The sequence below is a fragment of the Osmerus mordax genome, chromosome 10 (genome assembly GCF_038355195.1).
Source record: "Osmerus mordax isolate fOsmMor3 chromosome 10, fOsmMor3.pri, whole genome shotgun sequence".
Classification (NCBI taxonomy): domain Eukaryota; kingdom Metazoa; phylum Chordata; class Actinopteri; order Osmeriformes; family Osmeridae; genus Osmerus; species Osmerus mordax.
Window position 1 is genome coordinate 2,289,640 of NC_090059.1, and position 24,959 is coordinate 2,314,598.

The 24,959-nt window shown below is 46.7% G+C and overlaps 2 protein-coding genes across 2 annotated transcripts in view; both read right to left on the bottom strand.

Annotated features, from left to right (window-relative positions):
* Positions 1–4,255, bottom strand: epas1a (endothelial PAS domain protein 1a). The gene is made up of 9 exons (XM_067245108.1): positions 4,230–4,255; positions 2,835–3,001; positions 2,341–2,573; positions 1,964–2,048; positions 1,410–1,510; positions 1,109–1,272; positions 877–983; positions 276–444; positions 1–64 (listed from the first exon to the last, which is right to left on the bottom strand). Exons 1-9 carry the CDS (start codon positions 4,253–4,255, stop codon positions 1–3), a joined length of 1,116 nt encoding a protein of 371 aa, XP_067101209.1.
* A 481-nt stretch (positions 4,256–4,736) lies between these two features.
* The window catches only part of prkcea (protein kinase C, epsilon a), a 23,097-nt gene continuing 2,874 nt past the window's right edge, over positions 4,737–24,959 (bottom strand). Inside the window, exons 2-15 of the mRNA XM_067244190.1 lie at positions 21,703–21,766; positions 12,849–13,008; positions 12,622–12,656; positions 12,420–12,508; positions 12,179–12,308; positions 11,769–11,911; positions 8,760–8,859; positions 8,468–8,640; positions 8,198–8,371; positions 7,863–8,017; positions 7,303–7,441; positions 6,957–7,145; positions 6,591–6,737; positions 4,737–6,254 (exon numbers count right to left, since the gene is read on the bottom strand). Of these exons, the coding sequence (XP_067100291.1) occupies positions 6,108–6,254; positions 6,591–6,737; positions 6,957–7,145; positions 7,303–7,441; positions 7,863–8,017; positions 8,198–8,371; positions 8,468–8,640; positions 8,760–8,859; positions 11,769–11,911; positions 12,179–12,308; positions 12,420–12,508; positions 12,622–12,656; positions 12,849–13,008; positions 21,703–21,724 (1,803 nt within the window). The 5' untranslated portion in view covers positions 21,725–21,766 and the 3' untranslated portion in view covers positions 4,737–6,107. The remainder of the gene's footprint in view (positions 6,255–6,590; positions 6,738–6,956; positions 7,146–7,302; positions 7,442–7,862; positions 8,018–8,197; positions 8,372–8,467; positions 8,641–8,759; positions 8,860–11,768; positions 11,912–12,178; positions 12,309–12,419; positions 12,509–12,621; positions 12,657–12,848; positions 13,009–21,702; positions 21,767–24,959) is intronic.

Here is a 24,959-nt window from a genome sequence, read left to right on the forward strand (position 1 = left end):
TCAGCTCACATGCCCACAGAGAGCCTGGTCCAGAGACAGCAACAAGGATGGCTCCTCCACTCCACTGTAACACACACACATTCACACATTTACACATACACACACACACGCACACACACACACACACACACACACACACACACACACACACACACACACACACACACACATACACACATCAGCATCACCCCCCTGAAGTGAAGAGCTTCCCAGAAGGTTAATCCAGACAGCAGGATGGCTGATCCCAGAGCAGCTGCACAGCTTGACCCTCCTACCTGAGGATGTAGGTGACCGACAGGACACAGGGGGGCTGATGGGAGCTGTAGTTTGTTTTGGAGAGGCGGGGACTGGAGATGACAGCACTGTGGCTCTCCGCCCACACATACCCTCCCCTCTTCACCAGCAGTCTGTACAGACCACTGACTGACTGGCCTTTAGAACACACTGGAGATGGAGGAAAGCAGAGAGAGAGAGAGAGAGAGAGAGAGAGAGAGAGAGAGAGAGAGAGAGGGAGAGGGGGGCGGGGGAGAGAAAGAGGGATTGAGGGAGAGGAAGAGAGAGAAGGAGTAAGAGAGAGAAGGACAGAGAGAGAGAGAGAGAGAGAGAGAGGGGAGAGAGAGAAAGAGAGAGGGGGATACATTGAAAAAGAGGGATGGAGAGAGAGGTGGAGAACAGAGGGAGAGGGATAGAGAGGAAGAGGGATACATAGAGAGAGAGAGGAATAGAGATTATTGGAGAAAGAGAACGAAATATGAATTAATCCATATTGGATGTGCGTGTGTGTGCATGTTTGTGGGTCTGTGTGTAGAGTGTAGTAGCAAACTGCAATTTTGCATGTGCGTGTGTTTGTATGTGTGTGTGTGTGTGTGTACTCACAGTTCCTGTGGCTCCTGCTCAGACTATGTTGATCCATAGTGTGACACAGCTCATACACTGAGTGACCCAAAAGCTCTTCTGGACAATACCCCAACAGCTCCCCAACCCTGCAACACACACACAGGTGAAACTACTCCCAAAACATGCATGTGTCAGTGTATGTGTCAGTACGTATGTGTGTATATGTGTGTGTGTATGTGCGTGTGTGTGTGTGTGTGTGTGTGTATGCTACCTCTGGTCGCAGTGGAGGAATCTCAAGTCCATGCTGTGCTGGCTGGTGAAAGAGTGTGTGTGGACGAGTGTGTGTGAGAGAGGCAGAGGCTGGCAGAGGATGAGTAGGCAGGTAAGCGGGGAGGGGAACACACACACCTTCACACACCCCTGACAGTGAAGAACCTGACATCAGAATGGAGAACACACACAGACACACACAGACACAGACACACACACACAGACAGACACATGAGTCTGAGGCATGAGATGACCAGGTGCTATTAGACGTCTCCTGCTAGACTTCAACATGACTGCCTCACCTTCCAGCACGCTGACTTGAGGTTGGTGATTCTCCCACTGTGAGTGATGGTGCTCTTCATCCTCATGAGGAAGTTCCTCCGTCGACCTGGCCACCATTCATCTGAAAACACACAACATGCACACGCATGTCACACACACGCACTGTATGATGCTGATAACAACCATAACACCTTCAGTGGTTTCCTTCTCTTCTCAGTGTAAAACACTCTGCCCAGGCTCATGACCCTGAGCTTAATAAAGCTGACATTCCTCCCTTGACCCCTGTATTAGTTCAAGAGTGAAGACAAGACTGGTGGAGAGATGATATGGTGATAAACGTGTGGGCTGTCAGCATTGTTGACATGGTTATCTGGAGCAAAGAGGAAGATTTATAAATGATGTGTGATAACCTGTCACACACTCTATTCAGCTACAGTACGCACACTACAGACGTCACACGAGCATTTCAGATGCACAAATAACTCACCACGTAGAACAAAAGTATGGTGTTTTCGCTCCAGTACCATGTTTAGCTGTGTATGACTGCCTGTCTTGGAGAGAAGAGCACACACACCTGAGGCTGAACACAGCTTGTCTTTGATGTCCTCATGGTCACATGGGTGGCTGAACTCAAACATGCTGTGTCCCATCAACTCAACCTGAGGAACACACAAACTTAGAGTTCTCCTTTACTATGTGTGTGTGTATGCATGTGAGTGTGTGTGTGATGTGTGTGTATGCATGTGTGTGTGTGTGTATGAGAATGTTTGTGTGTATACGTATGTGTGCGTGTGTCTGTGTAGATGTGTGTGCATGTGTGTGTTTATGTATGTGTGTGTGTAGATGTGTCTGTGATTATGAGAGTGTTTGTGTATATACGTATGTGTGTGTGTAGATGTGTGTGTGTTTATGAGTGTTTGTGTATGTACGTATGTGTGTGTTTGTGTGTACCTGTGTCAGGCCCATGTGCTGGCTAACATTCTCAGACAGGTAGATCATGTGTCCCTCGGTTGTCACGATGATGAAGAAGCCCCCCAGGATCTGCAAGAAGAGATCTGTCTCCCCCCAGCCCCGTCCAGGTGGGCTGCCCCATGACCCCCCTGTCTGTCTATCACCTGTGGTCTCTCCCAGCCCTCCTCTCTGCTCCTCCACTCTGCTCTGACTCATCTGGGACACACCACTACCTGAGGAACAGACACACATGCATGTGACGGTTAGGGATGTGTGTGTGTGTGAGGGTTATCTGATAGTAATGTGTGTGTGTGTGTGTGTGAGCGAGAGAGAGTGTATGTGTGTGTGTGTGTGCACTACCTGTCAGTAAGGTGTGTGTGTGTGTGTGTGTGTGTGTGTGAGAGAGAGAGAGAGAGAGAGAGAGAGAGAGAGAGAGAGAGAGAGAGAGAGAGAGAGAGACAGAGAGAGAGAGTATATGTGTGTGTGAGGGCTACCTGTCAGTAAGGTGTGTGTGCGTAGGTAGCTGATGGTGAGCCGTATGATTGAGGGTTTGTCCAGGGGGGTGCAGACCGTGGCAGGGAGGGGCAAGAGGCGCTTGAGGTCACAGAACACCTCAGACTCCGCCCTGCGCCGGACCCTCGCAGCCTCCTTGCTCAGCGCCCTGCGGGGGAGACGTCTGTCTGATCACACTTCAACACTTACGACACATCCCTGTGTATTCCTGCTACTAGCTTTCAGCCGTTAACCTTGAGGCATTGAAGTAGCTGTGGTCCTAAACCAATTGGAGGCAATGACGTCATTAACCAGGAAGTGAACATACACCCATCACACCACTGACAGCAACCAATGAGCTGACACACGCCAACTCTGTGTGGTGGATCACCTGCGTCATGACGACCAAATGAACAACTGGGGAGTTTTGTAGCCGGCTTCCAAGCTTGTATTTGTAGAGCACATTTCAACAACAAGGCAATTCAAAGGGCTTAACATAAAACTCTAAGTCATCAAAACCAAATCTAAAAGCAACATCAGTCAGTAATAAATGCAGTGAAATATATTTAGAAAGAATTTCACTTAAAAATAACCTAAAATAGAATGATAGATAAAATAGGAGAGTAAAAGTTACATTGCAGTACAAGTTCTTAAACAAAAGTTTCTAAATGTATTCAATAAAACGTCTTTCTTGTTTTAAATGAACAGAGAGTTGAAGCAGACCTGCAGTTTTCTAGGAGTTTGATCCAGATAGGTTATGCTGCATAAAAACTGAAAGCTGCTCCATGTTTATTTTTGACTGGGGACAAAAGCCGACCTTTCCCTGGGGATCGGAGAGGTCTGGATGGCTCATAACATACAAGAAATATCTTAAAACCATTTTTGCCTTATAAACCAACAGCACCACTTTAAAAGTCAATGTCAGACACACGAAGCCCTTGTAAAGGTCACAGTACTGGAGGGATGTGATTTTCTCTTGATTTTCTGGTTTAACTTTTTGGTCAGGTAAAAAAGAATCGAAATAATAAAAATGCATTAATAAACATTCACAAGGTATCTGCTTGAACATTTTGTTTTATAATGAATATGTCCTAATACAGGCCTTAGAACGTTTTGAAAGCCAGGTCAGCCTGGAGGCGGATGTGTGGTTTGAGGAAGAGAGCAGCAGGGATGAAGGTAACAGAAACAATAGGCCCTACAATACAAATCCGTAACTGCAACAATTATGCGATATAATTCTAATAAAAACATGATCATCAAATGTCGAGGTATAGGGTATAAGCCGCTGAACTTACAACCCGTTACACCGTGTAAATTCATCTCCATACGAAAAAACTTTTATTGAAACAACAGCATTTGTCTCTGACTGATTGCTGTAGATTGCGCAAAAAACTTACCTCCTTTTATCTTTGTCTGCGGTCATAGTTGTCAAAGAACGTTTCAGCGGGTCGCGCTGGTATTCAGTTATCTGCTTAATACTTAGCCCAGGTAACAGTATCACATTTAATTGTCGTTAATACTAGTCGTTCATTTGCGCCCTTTCATGCATCTTAAGCGTCCAGCGATGGGTAACCGACAGAGAAGGACGGTAAATGCGCGCAAGAGCGCATCTGTCCTGAAGGCTACTCTCTTCAAGTGTCACACCTCTCCACCGTACGCGTGCCGCTAGGCTACTCACGCGTGAACCAATGAGTCCTCCTCCCCCCTTCACACCCGTACAGCAGACACGATGAACCCCTGGCTGGCTCTGATTCGTATGTATGATAGAAACTCCCACTGATTCGAACATCTTATTCTAACTTTACTTATTCTAACGTGACTGAGATTTGACAACTTAAGAGGATGCTCAAAGAATATCACACACTGAGGCAGGTGGAGCCAGAGAGAGAGAGAGAGATGAAGAGTTATGTACACAGCTCAATGTTTATTAGGAAGCAGACCAGACAGGACAGTCCTGATGTTACACTACATTTTGGCACGGAGTAAAATAGTGCGACCAGAAACTGATCTACCCCGGGTGCTTGAAGCGTCACTACACTCTGACTACTGCACACGGGAGCCAAGCAGCTCTGCTCAGAACACTGGACACAATGAAGCGCAAACAGTCTTAGCGTGTGTGTGTGTGTGTGTATATGAAAGAAAAAATAAGAGGTAGGCCTAATTCTGCTGCTGGTTTGTTTTCACATGACCTCTGACTAAATGAACACAGCTACAATGTAGTGTAGGAAAGTAGAGTATTGTCTTGTACACCACATATATTTCCAGATACTTGTCACAATAAAAAAGAGAGCAAAGAAAGATAAATATTCTTTAAAAAGCGAGTTAGAAAAGCAGACACTAAGAGATTTTGGCTGCTAGATCCTGAGGAGGACCCCTGCTCAGAACACGAGGGTGCTACAGGAAGTGACACGGACGTATGACACGGACGTATGACACGGACCAGAAATGAAACGGACAAAATACATTCAAAACATGACACACACATACAGCACAAGACAGACACACCACAGCATACACGGAACTGATTAGACCCCAGAACCAAGTCTATGAATGGTTGTGTCCTGGGGAGATATTTCAGCAAGGCTCACTGGAAGCTGGCCCAGGTAATTAGATAGCCTGTCCTCTCTATCCAATGTACACTTTCTACATACAGACAGAGAGAGATTGTACGTGTTAGACGTTGAGAATGAGCTGGTCTTTACGGCAGACCAGAACTTTGATTCAGTCATGGCCAGCACTAACCACAGAGGAAATGTCACATAAGAAAGGAACTGTAGAAAGTAAATTGAACCAATAGGATACAGCTTCAGTCATACAAGAAACCAATAAAGTACATTGCCAGTCAAAAAAAGAAAAACATTAAAATATACTGTATATATTATATATATATATATATATATATATAATATATATTCATATATATAGTCAGGGTATTGCACAAGGGTATTTGGCCCTAACTGGTACACAATAATCAGAAGAGTACCAGAGATAGGGTGCTTCTCCATGCTGCACACAGCATCACTAACAAACAATATCAACACAATACAAACCAACATAGGCTATATATAGCTGTCACCCTAACACCCAGGGTCCAGGTACCTCAGGGCATGAAGCAGTGTGTGTGTGTGTGTGTGTGTGTGACTGCTACAAGAGTGCATGTGTGTGTATTCATAATAAAGCCAGGCAACACAAACACCAACAACGCAGTAAATAATATTTTAAAAGTAACAACAACCAATAGCTATAAAGTAAAGGAGTGACTTTGTGTGTGTGTGCTAGGTTTGTGTGTCCTCTGCGCAGTAGGAGAAGTCTTTGAACTCCTCCTGGTTGATTTGCCTCACTATGACCTCCTCAGTGGGTGTTAACACAGGGTCTTCTTTGGTGAAGTCCTGGTCAAAGTTATTCACATCCCGCTTCGTCTTCTACACAGGGAAGAAAACAGGGGGAGAGAGAAAGACAGAGAGAGAGAGGAGGGGAGGAAGAGAGTGAGTGAGTGAAAGAGGTGAGAACAATAAGACTGTCAACCAGAGGACACAGAACAGCTTTTTCTCACGGTAGGAAAGAGGAAACTGTCGGTTTTGTTCAGTTTCAGACAGCCCTACACACAGGCACGTGCACACACACACACAGGCACACACACACACACTCAGGCACGTGCACACACACACGTGCACACACACACACGTTCATCCAAAAGACAAAATTGTAGACAGAGTAACTGTGATTGTGAAGAACGTGTGTGTGTGTGCTTCACTTACTATGCGTGGTTTAAAGGGAGGTTTAACCCTTCGCTGTTCCAAAAGCACCCAGTCGATCTCTTTGAAGAAGGGATGGGCCTTGATGGCTTCTTCACACCCCTGGGTCACCACACAACCCAGACGCTTGGCTGGGTTCTTCGTCATAAACTACACACACACACCCATACACACACACATACACAACCATACACACACACACACACCCATACACACACCGTTTCACACCCACGCGTGCATGTACACACACAAAAAATGATTGGAGAGACACGAAGTGGGATTGTTCGTCATAGGATACACAAACAGCATGTAGGTCTGGTTGACTTGTGTGTAGGTGCCGTGTGTGACTGCAGGTGTAAAAGCACGCACAGCTCTGAGGATGGACACAGCCTCTTTGCTCAGCCAGACGGGGTACAGGACGTCGTCATGGAGGATGGACTCAAACAGGTCGTCCTCGTTGTCCGCCTCGAAGGGAGGCTGTCCGGCCATCATCTCGTACATCAGCACCCCCAGAGCCCACCAGTCCACCGACGCTCCGTACTCCAGCTCCTGCAGGATCTACACACACGCACACGCACACACACACACGCACACACACACTCCATTCAGGAGACACCCAAAGGGTGCAGGCATTCTCTAGCTAGGGGACAGGAAGCAGTGTGGTGGAGAGTTCCTCCAGCTGCTGTCAGGGGGGGGGGGGGGGGGGGGGGCCTACCTCAGGGGCGATGTAGTCAGGCGTGCCACAGAAGGTGGTGGTGGTGACCCCGTCCATGATGCCCTCCTTACACATCCCAAAGTCAGCCAGCTTACAGTGGCCCTCCGCATCCAGCAGGATGTTATCTAGCTTCAGATCCCTGGAGGGAGAGAGAGGGAGATAAAGAGACAGAGAGAGAGAGGGGGAGGGGGAGGGGGAGAGAGAGAGAGAGAGAGAGAGAGGGAGAGGGAGAGGGAGAGGAAAAGAAAGGAGGCATACATAAGAAAGTAAAGGTTAGGAACACATATAACAATATCCCAGGTATATAACAGTCTCCCACATATAATAGTACATTTGTTTTCAAAGGTTAGTCTATAAACCCATTTGATTTGTGTTACTGTTGTACTACCCTACCTTAAACATGACATGGCGTTCAAGGTTAGGGGTTGAGAGTAAAAGGGTTTGAGATAAGAATTCAGGGTTAGAGGTCTTGAGTTACGGGTTGACAGGAAAGAGTTCAGGTTTAGGGTTGGGATCAGGGGTTTAGAGGTTAGAGTTCAGAGTTCGGGTCAGGAGTTCACCTGTATATGACACCGTTGCGGTGCAGGAACATGAGCGCAGAAGTGACCTCGGCGGCGTAGAAGCGTGAGCGCGGCTCGTCAAACTTCCTGGAGCGCTGGATCTGAAACATGAGGTCTCCCCCATTCACGTACTCCATCACAAAAAACAAGCGGTCCTGAAAACAGAAAGATAGAGGAGAGAGAGGAGAGAGAGAGGGAAGAGAGAGAGAGAGGAGAAAGGGAGATAGAGGAGAGAGAAACAGAGAGCACGAAACAAGCAAGAACGTGAGCATGTCTGTCATGGGCATGTGTGTGTTAAAGTGTGTGCGCGTGCGTGCATGTGTGTGTGTCCGTACTCGTGTCTGGAAGCAGCAGTGCAGCTGGGTGAGGTAGGGGTGTCTGCGAGCCAGGGCCAGGATGCGTTTCTCCGTCAGGGTGCAGTCCACGTCATCATCCTGCAGGATCACGTCCTTCTTCAGAACCTTCACAGCGTACACCTCATCAGAGCCCTTCAGCTCCGCCAGCATCACCTGCAGGGACAGAGACCCCGAGAGACGTGAACATTCTCCCCCGATCCCCTGGACCCGCGCAGACCTTCTCTCCTCCCTCCTTCCCTCTCTTCTCACCTTCCCGAAGCTGCCCTTGCCCAGGACCTTGATGAAGAGGAAGTCCTTGAGGCTCCTCCTCTGGCCCTGCCTGTTCTCCCGCCCTGCTGAGGTAGAGGAGGAGGAGGAAGAGTGATCTGGTCCCTGCTGGTCCAGTGACAGCACCTGGTGCAGACGAGCCAACTCTGCCAGCTCTGCAGCCAGCACACACACACACACCAGAGAGAGAACATTAGACCAGTGTGTGTGTGTGTGCGTGTAGGTGTGCACCTGTGTGCGTACACGTGTATGCATAAGCGTGTGTGTGTATTACCCTGCTGTGAGGGTGAGGTGGGCGGGGCTTGGCTGAAGCTGTTCTCCTCTGATTGGGAGAGGTCTGGAGGAGACTGGGGAGGATCCTGCCCTGGAGCCAGCTGCAGAGAGATCACCACCATCACCCTCATCAATATCATCATCACCATCACCCTCATCAATATCATCATCACCATCACCCTCATCAATATCATCACCACCATCACCCTCATCACCACCATCACCCTCATCAATATCATCACCACCATCACCCTCATCAATATCATCACCACCATCACCCTCATCAATATCATCACCACCATCACCCTCATCAATATCATCATCTTCGTCAGACCAAAATGTGACAGGTGAGGGTATTTATCAGATCATGGACATTTATCTGATTTTTTTCTTGAAAGTGCAGATTGTAAGCTTTCAAATGATGTATCATACATTGAAATCTGACCAATTTGAAGACGTGCTTATTTGAATGTTGGTACCTCTAAATCAACTAGCAGAGAAAATCCCCTTGAAAGATTGTTTACTTATTTTCATTTTCTACCTGCAGGTAATGGGTGGGAACAACAGCTGGTTAACTCCACCCCCAACCATATGGACATCTGTGCTAGTTAACATTGCTAACAAATGTTTGGCTAAGTAAGGCATACAAACGCCTGGCTGTCCATTCTCTGCATGTTTAGCACATAACAGAAAGACATGGACATGCTTGTCTGCACATTGCTAGATGATCACACAGTTCCTAAACAGGACAGATCAATATTAAACACAAGTACAAGACAGAACGTGTCATGACAGACATCAGTGTTATGAGTGGTGTAGACTACATTGTTTAATTTCATGCATGTACTCCAAGATAAACAAGTCTATTACATTTTCATTGTCGATTGTCTTTCCAGCAGCGATATGTTTGTTGATTTGACCCAGACTAAGGAACTTGACCGAGACTAAGGAACAACAGCCAACTAAACCTACGATGCTAATCAATCTGAAGCCCAACCATGCCCCAACTAGAACACAAGCCTAAACAAGTCTGCTGTGCGGACAAATGACGAGGATTCACTTATCCTAAAACAGTTTGTTATATTGAGAGACTTCTCCAAAACTCAAACTTTCGTAATACCGTTTTTTTCAATCACTTTGACACTAATTTCAGAACCTTTGTGTCCTTTTTCAAAACTCTAGACACAAAACTCACAACTGATGATCAAAATGCACATTTTTCAAAACGCCAACACAATTTTCAATTGCTTGGATACAATACACATTCACCTTAGATCATGTGTTCATTGAACTGTAATCATCTGTTCAAAATGAAACAACTAAACATCAAAGTATAACCATTACAAAATGCAAATTCACACATAACATCTGAAATGTCTGTCATTTCCTTACATTACAATGATCTAACAGTCAATTGATACTACTGCTCAAAATGATAAGTAACTGTTGCATTACTCTTAATGCATAGTTTTATATAAACTGACAAACAATATTCCAAGTTTAGAACATTAAAGTTTCAGTATAACGAGATCCATTGACACCAATTACCAAGAAACATGAACAAATTGGACTAAACCATCATGTGTTCAGATTTGAAAACCAGCAGCACCTGTAGTTCAGTCAAGACAATCACGTATTAGATTTGAGCATTTATTGTTACATGAAATGGACATGTAAGTTTGACTTTGGCTGATCTAAGGGAAGCGCTCCCTGCCTCCTCGCTGCAACACATACATACATGACATATGAGGCAGGGAGCCATAGAGATATAATCCCCCTGATGGAGAGAACATACAGACAGGCAGCAGCACTGATCATACAACAAATGCTGAGTGTGTGCGTGTGTGTGCGTATCCGCGCGGCCTTTTAATGCCGTCTTATCGGACGTGGCCCAATGGGCTTGTGCTGGCTAAAACAGGTGTGGTAATGAGCGGATGACGCGCGCTGCCCGATTGCCCTGCCTGAACTAGCTGAGCTTATGTATGCAGGCCCTTGTAATTGCTTTGTCAATTTACAGCCTTGTACTTGCCCCCTTACTCTCCCTTCCTCAACCCTATTGAGGATTCTTCTCCACATGGAGGTGGAAGGTGTACGATAGGCACCCTCATGAACAAGTTACTCTTCTCCAGGCCATGGATGAGGCATGAAATTACATCACGGCAGACCAGTGTCAGGCCTGGATTCGCCATGCCTGGAGATTGTTTCAGAGATGTTTGTCAAATGAAAACATCCATTGCGATGTGGATGAAAACTTGTGACCAAATCCACAAGACAGGGTTGATGGAAATGTAGGACATTAATCAATCCTTTTTTTTGCTTTGTTTTTTGAGCCAGATGAGAAACACTGCAGTACATGTTTTATGTACTGTAGAATGGTTTTCTTTTGTAGCTAATTATGTTTGCTTTGATACAAAAAAATACTAAGACATTTTGTAATTTGATTGTATTTCATCAATACATTTCTGATTTTGCTCAATGATTCCACTGTCTGTAGTATTCAGTCATCACCATTTATGCAGTTTATGGTGATGAAGTATCTTATGAAACATGCATCACATATTTTGTAGTTTCCCCATGTAGTTGTTTGTACAATCATTAAATATTGGACTATGGGTATCTTGTGTGTTGATGATCTAAGTGAATGTTCCTATGGTATTTCATGATAAATGTGTTATTTGAACTAATGATTCTGCATGTGCAAGGTGTCTTTAAAGATATGAACATATAATGCTTTGAACATGTGACAGTCTGTGTTACAAGTAATGACTGTTTCGAGTTTTGTATCTAGAGTTTTGAAAAAGGACATCAAGGTTCTGATATTAGTGTCAAAGTGAAAAAACTGTAAGAAAATAAGAAAATACTTTTTGGGGATCCTATCGATTTGAAGACTGCCGACACTTGGACCTTTTCACCAGCAGGTGTCACATTTAATGTCATTGTCAGTAATAAGAGCATGTGTGTGTGTGCTTGTGTGTGGATGTGCTTGTGTGTCTGTGTGTGCCAGGCATACCTTCCTCCTGCGCTGAGCAGTGTTGGAGATCTTGTCGGGAGTCACGCCCATGTCGGCGAGGACCTTGGCGATGCCCCTGGCGTCAACGCCACAGTTGGGAGCCACGTTAGCCTCACAGCGCCGGTGCACGTTCATCTTGCACACTAAGAGAGACACACACTTCAGACTCACACACACACTTCAGACTCACACACACACTTCAGACTCACACACACACTTCAGACTCACACACACACTTCAGACTCACACACAAACACCACCAGGTGCAAACGACTGTAATATGGAAAAGAAAACCCAAACACATATTCTCTCTCTCACACACACATTGATTCCCTCTCCATCAATCACATGAACACACACATATGTACAAACACACACACACGTACACACACACACACACAGGTGCTCACCCTTGCACTGCAAGCCCTGCTTCATCAGACCCCAGAGCAGCGAGCCACAGTGGTCGCAGAAGGTGGGGACCTTGTAGTTGTGGATGCTGAACTTGTGGGGCATGTTCACACTGAACCTCTGAGAGCCCACCTGCAGGAGAACACACAAGCTGCAGGAGTCCAACCAGCACAGCTACACACCTGACACTGGACTAGATCAGTGTGTGTGTGTGTGTGTGTGTGAGTGTGTGTGTGTGTGTACCTCATCTGGGGTCTCCTCCTGCTTCTTCATCCCAGCACACTTGGTGATGATGAGCTCATGGCAGCGCTTGTGGACCACACAGGTACACACTGAGGAGAAGAGATGACGACCTCACACACTCTCACCTGACTGTCTAATCTTGTGGAGAGTTCCTAGGCTGATACATGATGTTGAAGATTTATAAAGTGATACAGTGACTCACCCTGGCACTGGTAGCCTTGCTTTCCCAAAACTCCCCTGAAGAAGCACACACACACACGCATAGCACACACATGTACACACAAAGTTAACATCTTTACAACTGAGTGATTTTTATCAGGTTTAGTTCAGTAAAAGGTTAAAAAGTGTAATTTCCTGTTTGTTTCACAACAGCCAGCAGAGGGAGCTGTAGGCTAATGTGGAGTGAAGGGCTGTGTGTGTGTGTCATACCAGATGAAGTCCCTGCAGTGAGAGCAGTACGTAGGCTGTCGTAGGTAGGTCGCCATGAACTTGTGTCCATTCACCTGGTGGACACGCCTTCGGACCGCCCCTTGTCGTCTCCGAGGACCAATCCGCTCGCGGAATACTCGCTCCTCATTCTCACTGGTTGCTGAGGCAAACCCGTCAAACAAGAGAGGACAGTTAATCTGAGGGAGTGAGGGAGTGTGCGGGAGTGTGTGATTGAATGGTTGAGTGAGTAAATGAGTGAGTAAGTGTGTATGTAAGTGAGTGAGTGAGTGAGTGAGTGAGAGAGTGTCTGTGAGTGAGTGTGTGGGTGTGAGAATGTGTGTGGGTGTGTGTGTGTGTGTGAGTGTGTGTGTGTGTGTGTGTGTGTGTGTGTGTGTGTGTGCGTGGGTGTGTGTGTGAGTGTGTATGCATGTGTGAGTGGGTGTGTGAGAAAGTGTGTGCATGTGAGAAAGCGTGTGCATGTGAGTGAGTGACCAAGTGTGAATATGAGTGAGTGTGTGAAAGTGTGTGAGGAGGTGTATATATGTGAGTGAGTGAGTGAGTGTGTTATTTGTCTCACTAACAATGTGACAAAGGAGTGTGAGCTTAAAAAAGTCTGATGAACAGTGCCCTGCAACCTTGCGAGTTAGTGTGTGTATGAGAGTGTGTATGTGAGTGAGTGTGTATGTATGTGTGTGTATGTGTTTGTGTGAGAGAGTATGTGTGAGTGTGTGTATGTGAGTGAGTGTGTATGTGAGTGAGTGTGTGAGTATGTACTGTTCTGTTTGTGTGCTCATGCTATTTTTACAGGTGTGTGTGGGCACCGTGACGGAGGACAGAATATGAAGATGTTCTCACTGCCTCCACACAAGGAACCTTCCGGTTCTTGGAACAATGAAGCGCCTCGCCAGGACACCTTGAGACAAGGCAGCCCCCTCCACTCTTCCTCCCACACTTTTCTCTTCTCTGCCCTACTTTCCGTTTCTCCATAGCTCCCTTCCTCTCCCTCCATCCTCTCTCTCTTTCTAGGCTGAGCTGCAAGGTGCTTCCAGCTCAGCTTCCCACAGTTCCATCTGACAGAGTCAGTCTAGAGGGGCTGTGTGTGTGTGTGTGTGTGTGTGTGTGTGTGTGTGTGTGTGTGTGTGTGTGTGTGTGTGTGTGTGTGTGTGTGTGTGTGTGTGTGTAAGAGAGAGAGAGATAGACTGCAAAAGAAAGCAAAGCAGCTAAACAGTCCATTACTGGGATCACTGTGTTTTACATAATACATTATCCATCTGTTCAGGACACACACACACACACACACACACCCCCGAGGGGTGGGCCTATATGAGGCATGACGGCAGGTAAGAATGATTGCCGTGGAAACCATCGTACTCTGGACTCACGGAACACTTGCTGTCCAATCACAGGACAGCAATTCAATGAGGGCACAAGCAACACACACACATCAGTGTTTCCCACACATAGACTAATTTGTGGCGGTGCGCCACAGAATCAACACCGGCCGCCACTTATTGCGCTTCGTTATTATTTTTTACATTTTGTTTACGCTTTTAAAACACGCAGCGTATTCGTTCAGCTGCATTTCCTTTCCCTGCTCTCCCTCCGTCTCTCGGTCACTCACGCGTCTCTCTCACATACAGACACAGTCACAATGTCACAACGTCAGCACACGTTAGCAACGACGCATAGATACGCCGTTATAGACAGACAGCGATATCAGCGAGCCCTCAGCATTAGTACCATAGCTAAAAGTCTAGGAAAGTTGAGGTTACTTTACGCTAGGTACCTATGAACCAGGGGCGTAGCCACGCGTAGGCCTGGGTAGGCACAGGCCTACCCAATTTGTTCTAAGGCCTAAAGACGAAAATATCTCCGAAAAAGTTTAAAAAAATGAAAAGATGCCTATCCATATTTTTCTAGGCCTACCCAAAAATATTTTTCTGGCTATGCCCCTGCTATAAACATGTCTTAATCTGCTAGACAAGTGGGTTCCTCTTTGTTCTTTTGGTGAGCAATCTCACGTGCCCTACTTACCGGTGTCATGGAGCCGACCAGCGAAATAGTTATTTAGCACTAGCGTTGCTTCCTGCATATACCTACAGCTGGCAGCTCCGCTTTTCTCCTAGATTCAGACCTAGCTAATTGTAGAGCTGGCTAACTACATCACTTCTGTAGTAGTGCAGTAACTACTACGCCCCACAATTTCCACTGAAATATTTTCAGGCTTCAACCAGTGCTGCTCAAGCAGAAAGACAGGGTCAGGGAGAGAAAGAGATAGATTCGTTAGGCATTGAAGAAAGAGTAGGAGAGGAGGACAGCATCCAACATGCTGCTGTGAGAGAGCCAGCTGAAGCAACAGGTGAGGTGGACAAACAGATGTAGAAACAGGCAGGTAAGAAAGCAGGTCTCAGGACAAGGGAACTCATTTCTATTCTTCCGGTTCTGGCAGATAGGACTTGTGAATTTTGTATAGTGTGTTACAGATTTTCTCAATTGTTTACACACAAATACTGGTACTTGAGACACAATGACCACAACATGTAACTCATGCACCAACCCCATGAACCAATTCTGCTAAACTACAAGCACAATTCCTGCTTTACACTCAAATTGCAGTTCTAAAACACACTTTTTTCAAAACACTACACACAGTTCTCTGCATTTGGCACAATTTTCATGAAGAAAATCTTTTGTTTTCACAAGGAACACACTGCCATTCAAATACCTACACTGACTCATCGCATGGACAAACACCTGTCACACAGTTTTACAATTAGCAATCAGAGCTTTACCATAAAAGGGCAACAGGTGACCTCTTCTGTTTTGGAGCAATGGATGCCAACATTGGAAACAGAGGCAGAGGAGTGAGAGTAAGAGGAGGAGGACGGGGAGGACGAGGATGGCCAAGGACCATAATCTCTGAAGAGGTCCGAGCCGTTTTGGTTGACCATGTGGTCAACCATGGTCTAACAATGAGGGAGGCTGGGCAAAGAGTACGGCCAAATTTTAGCAGGTACACTGTAGCATCCATCATCCGGACTTTCCGAAATGAGAATAGGTAAGAAATCTATTCTCACTACAAAATTGCAGTAGGCCTACTGCATATCAATACAGTACTCAATGAGTACAGTAGTACAGTATTGCCTGTGGACTGTTCTGTAGGACTGTAAAAATAAAGTATGTTTCAAGTATTTGGAAAATGTATTCCTACTTTGTATTCCTACACAGTATTTATAGTATTTTACAATTTGTTTGGCAGAACTGAAAGATTACCAACACAAGGTGGTCGGGAATGTCTTCTGTCTCCTGAACAGGAAACTGAAATCATGAACATGGTCCTAGAAAATAACGCCATAACATTACGGCAAATGCAAAGAAAAATAATAATAATGTAACTGTATAAACTATACAGTAAATTATTCTGTTGTTTTGTATGTAGACCACTGTATGTGCAACTTTGTGTTGGTTGGGATGTACACTGTGTACATTGTTTTTCTGGGAAAAATACGTAAAATATATTTGTTACCGTGTATTTCTGTGTTCTGAGTATAAAAACAATATTCTCAAATATTTTACAACACACTTATGTATGTGCTGTCTGTAGTAAGTGTAACACTGAACAAAAAAAGGCCTAACTCACTATGATGAATGAAGAAGAAGTGTTTTCCATTCATCATAGTGTTTTACATTGAGCACATCAGTGTTCAAATGGTTCTTATAAATGTCTATTCATATGATGGTTTGTGTTTGTCATTTGAAAACAAAATACCATTTTGAGATTAAATAACATTGTTTTGAATGTTAAGTTTAATTTTGCAGGAGAAGTGAGGGGTTTTGCCCATTGTGTGTGTGTTTTTTTGATTTGTGTGTAGAGTTCTGAGAGTATGAGGTAGGCATTCAGAAAATGTGTGTAACCAATCGAGAAAAACTGTAAATGTTATTATTTAATAAAATTAAGTTCTGTGTGACAAATTATTAACAAAGGAATTATTTTGAACCCCCCCCCTCGGTCTGACACGGGGCAACCCCCCCCCCACTTGCTTTCTAATCTGTGGGAAACACTGCTGTGTCATCCCTCTGGTCTGCAGCTCTCTGTGTGTGTCATCCCTCTGGTCTGCAGCTCTCTGTGTGTGTCATCCCTCTGGTCTGCACCTCTCTGTGTGTGTCATCCCTCTGGTCTGCAGCTCTCTGTGTGTGTCATCCCTCTGGTCTGCAGCTCTCTGTGTGTGTCATCCCTCTGGTCTGCACCTCTCTGTGTGTGTCATCCCTCTGGTCTGCAGCTCTCTGTGTGTGTCATCCCTCTGGTCTGCAGCTCTCTGTGTGTGTCATCCCTCTGGTCTGCACCTCTCTGGTCATCCCTCTGGTCTGCAGCTCTCTGTGTGTGTCATCCCTCTGGTCTGCAGCTCTCTGTGTGTGTCATCCCTCTGGTCTGCACCTCTCTGGTCATCCCTCTGGTCTGCAGCTCTCTGTGTGTGTCATCCCTCTGGTCTGCACCTCTCTGTGTGTGTCATCCCTCTGGTCTGCAGCTCTCTGTGTGTGTCATCCCTCTGGTCTGCAGCTCTCTGTGTGTGTCATCCCTCTGGTCTGCACCTCTCTGGTCATCCCTCTGGTCTGCAGCTCTCTGTGTGTGTCATCCCTCTGGTCTGCAGCTCTCTGTGTGTGTCATCCCTCTGGTCTGCACCTCTCTGGTCATCCCTCTGGTCTGCACCTCTCTGTGTGTGTCATCCCTCTGGTCTGCAGCTCTCTGTGTGTGTCATCCCTCTGGTCTGCACCTCTCTGGTCATCCCTCTGGTCTGCACCTCTCTGGTCATCCCTCTGGTCTGCACCTCTCTGTGTGTGTCATCCCTCTGGTCTGCACCACTCTGTGTGTGTCATCCCTCTGGTCTGCACTTCTCTGTGTGTGTCATCCCTCTGGTCTGCACTTCTCTGTGTGTGTCATCCCTCTGGTCTGCACCACTCTGTGTCATCCCTCTGGTCTGCACCTCTCTGTGTGTGTCATCCCTCTGGTCTGCACTTCTCTGTGTGTGTCATCCCTCTGGTCTGCACTTCTCTGTGTGTGTCATCCCTCTGGTCTGCACCTCTCTGGTCATCCCTCTGGTCTGCACCTCTCTGTGTGTGTCATCCCTCTGGTCTGCACCTCTCTGGTCATCCCTCTGGTCTGCACCTCTCTGTGTGTGTCATCCCTCTGGTCTGCAGCTCTCTGTGTGTGTCATCCCTCTGGTCTGCAGCTCTCTGTGTGTGTCATCCCTCTGGTCTGCACCTCTCTGTGTGTGTCATCCCTCTGGTCTGCAGCTCTCTGTGTGTGTCATCCCTCTGGTCTGCAGCTCTCTGTGTGTGTCATCCCTCTGGTCTGCACCTCTCTGTGTGTGTCATCCCTCTGGTCTGCAGCTCTCTGTGTGTGTCATCCCTCTGGTCTGCAGCTCTCTGTGTGTGTCATCCCTCTGGTCTGCACCTCTCTGGTCATCCCTCTGGTCTGCAGCTCTCTGTGTGTGTCATCCCTCTGGTCTGCAGCTCTCTGTGTGTGTCATCCCTCTGGTCTGCACCTCTCTGGTCATCCCTCTGGTCTGCAGCTCTCTGTGTGTGTCATCCCTCTGGTCTGCACCTCTCTGTGTGTGTCATCCCTCTGGTCTGCAGCTCTCTGTGTGTGTCATCCCTCTGGTCTGCAGCTCTCTGTGTGTGTCATCCCTCTGGTCTGCACCTCTCTGGTCATCCCTCTGGTCTGCAGCTCTCTGTGTGTGTCATCCCTCTGGTCTGCAGCTCTCTGTGTGTGTCATCCCTCTGGTCTGCACCTCTCTGGTCATCCCTCTGGTCTGCACCTCTCTGTGTGTGTCATCCCTCTGGTCTGCAGCTCTCTGTGTGTGTCATCCCTCTGGTCTGCACCTCTCTGGTCATCCCTCTGGTCTGCACCTCTCTGGTCATCCCTCTGGTCTGCACCTCTCTGTGTGTGTCATCCCTCTGGTCTGCACCACTCTGTGTGTGTCATCCCTCTGGTCTGCACTTCTCTGTGTGTGTCATCCCTCTGGTCTGCACTTCTCTGTGTGTGTCATCCCTCTGGTCTGCACCACTCTGTGTCATCCCTCTGGTCTGCACCTCTCTGTGTGTGTCATCCCTCTGGTCTGCACTTCTCTGTGTGTGTCATCCCTCTGGTCTGCACTTCTCTGTGTGTGTCATCCCTCTGGTCTGCACCTCTCTGGTCATCCCTCTGGTCTGCACCTCTCTGTGTGTGTCATCCCTCTGGTCTGCACCTCTCTGGTCATCCCTCTGGTCTGCACCTCTCTGTGTGTGTCATCCCTCTGGTCTGCACTTCTCTGTGTGTGTCATCCCTCTGGTCTGCACTTCTCTGTGTGTGTCATCCCTCTGGTCTGCACCTCTCTGGTCATCCCTCTGGTCTGCACCTCTCTGTGTGTGTCATCCCTCTGGTCTGCACCTCTCTTTCACCCACCGTCTAAGGTGGAGGGGATCCCACGCTGAACTGCTCCTCCAAAGATCTCTTACCAGAGTTTTCCTGGGAGTTTTTCCTTGTCATCTATGAGGGGTTCGCTTGGTTTAGGTGCAGTTCTATGGTTGTATGTGAAGCCCTCTCTAACATTGCTTGTAAAAAGGTTATGGATGCACCAAATACAAAATAAAAAATTATATAAAATTATATAAATTATATAAAATTCGGGATGCACTTGACCGAAAACCGAAACCGGAACTGACTTCTTTTTTTCTAAACCTATTTTTTAACGTTTTTTGGTGTAAACTTCATATTAGACTGTTTTGTCGGCACTGTAACCCTTCCTGGAATTTCTGGTGAACCAACACTGCAGATTGCAAATTTGATGACATTATCAGACACTTTGAAGTAACTCACGAAAATAGTTTGAGGTTAGTAGGTCACATGACCAAGGAGCTATGGCAATTCAAATGTTTAAATAATTTATATAAAATTGTGTGAGATGAAAACCAAAGGGGGTGTGCAACATGTGTCATTGTTATTGGGTTAGCGGGTTAGCTACAACCAGTTTTGAAAGTCAGTCAGGCAAGACCAAACTCTGCACGCTCGGGCCATACACCATTATGTCTCACTACACACTCCCCCTGCTACGCACACTCTCTCTTTTACCTCTACCTCAAAGCTGGGGCTGTCATCGAAGTTTCAATGTACGATTAGTCACTTCTATCAATTAGCACAGTGACCTCCCACCTCCGCTAGCCTATCATACTGCTGCCGTGCCTTTAAATACGTTTCTCTTCCTGTTTAGTTTGTCCATGCTACCACTTTGAGCAACCCTCCACCTCTCGGCTCGTCCGGCTGGGTCGTCGGCTGCCGCCAGCGCCTAGACTCCATGGGGGGAATTCTCTTCGGCTGCAGGGCTGACACACACTGATCATTGATTTCCCCATGGGGTCTAAGCGCCAAACACCTGTTGTTAAATCCAGCATCTTTTGTAAAATAAATATAACTTCACTCTTCCCAGGTCTCTCCTCATTTAAATGGGGAATATCTGTTGAATATCCAACCTGAAACTGACTTTTTTCCGCGGCGAAATTTCGGCCGAAAATATATGACGCTCAGAGGCGTTCAATCTAGCCATTATCACGGGACCGAAGTAAGAGATAAGGAGAGTGAGAGGAGAGATAAGGAGAGTGAGAGGAGAGATGAGGAGAGTGAGAGGAGAGATGAGGAGAGTGAGAGGAGAGATGAGGAGAGTGAGAGGAGAGATGAGGAGAGTGAGAGGAGAGATGAGGAGAGTGAGAGGAGAGATGAGGAGAGTGAGAGGAGAGATGAGGAGAGTGAGAGGAGAGATAAGGAGAGTGAGAGGAGAGGTAAGGAGAGTGAGAGGAGAGATGAGGAGAGTGAGAGGAGAGATAAGGAGAGTGAGAGGAGAGATAAGGAGAGTGAGAGGAGAGGTAAGGAGAGTGAGAGGAGAGATGAGGAGAGTGAGAGGAGAGATGAGGAGAGTGAGAGGAGAGATAAGGAGAGTGAGAGGAGAGATAAGGAGAGTGAGAGGAGAGATGAGGAGAGTGAGAGGAGAGATGAGGAGAGTGAGAGGAGAGATGAGGAGAGTGAGAGGAGAGATGAGGAGAGTGAGAGGAGAGATAAGGAGAGTGAGAGGAGAGATAAGGAGAGATAGTGGAGGCTGCAGCCCCTGAGCTGCTCAGAACAGATTGCACCAGGAACAAACCTGCTAAAAATACCTCCTTTCTCCCCCCCCCTGCATCCTCTTTCTTGTTCCTTCTGACGCCCCCTGCATTTGCTAGCCGCATACACAAACACACTTGCATGTATCCGCATATATCAGCATACATTAACATGAACGCAATGAGCCCCATGAGTGTTCAAGAGGGGGCTGAGAGATCACCAGACTACAGCCAATCGGCTTGAAGAGGGGGCGGCCAGGAAGGGAGGTGGGGTCCGTGTGTGTGTCTGTGTGTGTGATGTAATTCACGGCTCTATCGCACCTTCTATTTTAAGACTATAATGCCTACAGTCCTCTCCCTCTGGCATCCTATTGCTTTCACTCTCTCTCTCTCTCTACCTCTCTCTCTCTCTCTCTCTCTCTCTCTCTCTACCTCTCTCTCTCACTCTCTCTCTCTCTGTCTCTTTCTCTCTACCTCTCCCTCTCTCTCTCTGACCCCATATTTCCTTTGTCCCTCTTTCTCTGTCCAAATCTCTCCACGCCCCCTCCCCACGCCCCCATTTATGTGTATATCCATGTTAGTGTGTGTGTGTAGGGGGGGTATAGACTAAATGTGCACATTATTGATAGAGCCACTATAAACAGAAATGACAAAGTGACCCTTTAACCTTGGCGAAGCTTGTGAGTGCAGGTAGCAGTGACCTGTGCAGACATCTCAACATGCTTACCTTCAGTCGACGACCCTGACATGTCGATGACCACATACACCTTCCCTTCTGGCTCCAAGTCAACCTAGAGACACAGCACATGTACCTTACTTACTTCTTCCATGTGTGTTTCACACTTTGTAATGACCATATATAATAACAGGATGTGTAATAAATAACAATACATAAATGTATGTTTATTTAGACACATGAAAAACAAATATTTGTATGCTATACATGTTTTCTTTGACAATATTTGAAATATGTCTTAACGTGCCAATAAAGCATTAGAAATAGGTGACTGAAAGTGAGTGAGAGAGAGAGAGAGAGAGAGAGAGAGAGGGGGGGGGGGATTCATTGTTGTTCATTTTGATTGTATTACAAGTGTAGGCTGGGTCCTCACCAATGACACAGACTTAATCAATAGTCCTCAACCCTACACCACATCACCTTCCTCCCCCAGGTTAGCCAGGCCCAGGCTAGCAGGCTAGGGTCAGGCAGGGACCAGGCTAGCGGCTGGGGTTAGCCCCGGGACTAGGCTAGCGGCTGGGGTTAGCCCCAGGACCAGGCTAGCAGGCTAGGGTCAGGCAGGGACCAGGCTAGCGGCTGGGGTTAGCCCCGGGACCAGGCTAGCGGCTGGGGTTAGCCCCGGGACCAGGCTAGCGGCTGGGGTTAGCCCCGGGACCAGGCTAGCGGCTGGGGTTAGCCCCGGGACCAGGCTAGCGGCTGGGGTTATCCCGGGACTAGGCTAGCGGCTGGGGTTAGCCCCGGGACCAGGCTAGCAGCTGGGGTTAGCCCCGGGACCAGGCTAGCGGCTGGGGTTAACCCCAGGACCAGGCTAGCGGCTGGGGTTAGCCCCAGGACCAGGCTAGCGGCTGGGGTTAGCCCCAGAACCAGGCTAGCAGGCTGGGGTTAGCCCCAGGACCAATCAATCAATTTTATTGATCCCACTAGGGGAAATTTGTTTGTAGACAGGTACCAAAACACATTCAATCCATCATAAAATACTACATAAACAGCTTACCTGACACCACACAAAGACAACACACAATACAGTACAATACAGTACAAGGATCACTTAATGTTGAAAACCCAGAATAAGTTCCTTCCATGAATACTTCATGCCATTCATTTATGCATATTTAGCCTCCCAATAGCAAAACAAACAAAAGAGTCCCCAAATCTTTTTGTTCTGTGGGTGGGAGCTCTATACCTTCTTCCTGAAGGCAAGAGCTCAAACTCCCCTTTCAGGGGATGGTCAGTACAAGCAGGCTGGGGTCAGGCAGGGCCCAGGCTAGCGGCCTAATCCAGCAACAGCTGTAATCTCAGCCCTCATTCTGGTGTGTGTGACAGCAACCGATACAGAAACACACACTCTCTCTCTCACACACACACACACACACACACACATACAGATACACATACATATTCATGCACTAATAACTGTACTAGATAGATAAATCCCATCTTTCCATCCACCAGTGACATCACTCCCCTGTCATATATATGTAATTAAAGAGAGATGAACAAAAAGAGGAGGATGGAGAACAAAAGAATATAGACAGAATAGGGAGAGAGAGAGATAGAAAAAGGGAAAGAGAAAGGGAAAGAGAGAGGGTAAGAGAGATGAAGGGAAAGGGGGGGTAAAAGAGGGGGAGACAAAGGGACAGAGGGTGAAAGAAAGAGAGAGAGGCAGCGAGAGTGAGAGAGAGAGAGAGAGAGAGAGAGAGAGAGAGAGAGAGAGAGAGAGAGAGAGAGAGAGGGAGGGAGAGATAGAGACAAAAGCAGGGAGAGAGGGAGAGAGAGAGAGAAACAGAGAGATTTAAATCCTTGACTAAGCTCTAGGATAGGAGCAGATCCTCTTATGCAACACTGTGCAACCACACACTCTAACCACACACTCTCTAACCATACACACACACTAGCCATACACACACACACACACACTCTAATCATACACACACTTACCATACACACACATTAACCATACACACACACACTAACCATACACACACACTCTAACCATACACACACTCTAACCATACACTCTCTAACCATACACACACACTAACCATACACTCTCTAACCATACACACACACTAACCATACACACACACACTCTCTAATCATACACACACTTACCATACACACACATTAACCATACACACACACACTAACCATACACACACACACACTCTAACCATACACACACACACACACACACACACTAACCATACACACACACTCTAACCATACACGCACACATTAACCATACACACACACACACTAACCATACACACACACACTCTAACCATACACGCACACACTAACCATACACACACTAACCATACACACACACACACTAACCATACACACACTAACCATACACACACACACACACACTAACCATACACACACACTCTAACATGGTGCCTAGTAGGGGTGGGGGTAAAAATTGATTCGCATTTGAATCGCGTTTTTTTTATTTTTTTATAATAAGTTTACTAAACTGCAAAAAAGAAAAACCAAGGTTTTGATGCATTGGGATTTGTTTTCTTCAACACTTAACTGCCCAACACAGTCAAATAGAAACAGGTAACACTAAAACAGCAAACTGGAATCCAATGTAAGCATATATTGAATCGAAATTTGATAAAAAATCGTGAATTGATTTTTAGTCAAATCTGGACCACAAGAATCGATTCGAATCGAATCGTGAGGTGACCAAAAGATTCCCAACCCTAGTGTCAAGGGCACCAAATGTGCTAGGACCGGCTCTGCATACACACCCTAACCATACACACACACACACACACTCTAACCATACACACAATCTAACCATACACATACTCTAGCACCCCCCCCCACCCCCCAGGTAACCTGTATTGTGCAGTTACTAATTGCAGCTTGTGTAAGAACACATCGGACTATCATAGACTCTGGGCCCTTCCTTTCCAATATCACCCAAGAGGCTTTTCAGACAAACACATATACATGCACTCGCACACACACACACACACACACACACGTGCTCACAGGGAAGTCCAGGCTGGAAGCATCCCTGTCTGTCCAACCTGTTTCAGCACGAGGAAAGAGAAGGCCTCTCAAATCTAGTTCACCTCCTTAATCTGGCTAGTCCAATTAGAACACTGATACAGGCCGAGACATATAGAGACAGATCACCTGCGTCTCTCTCTCTCGTCTCTCGTCTTTCTCTCTCTTTTCTCTCTCTTTCTCTCTTCTTTCTCTCTCTCTCTTTCTCTCTCTCTGATCTTCTT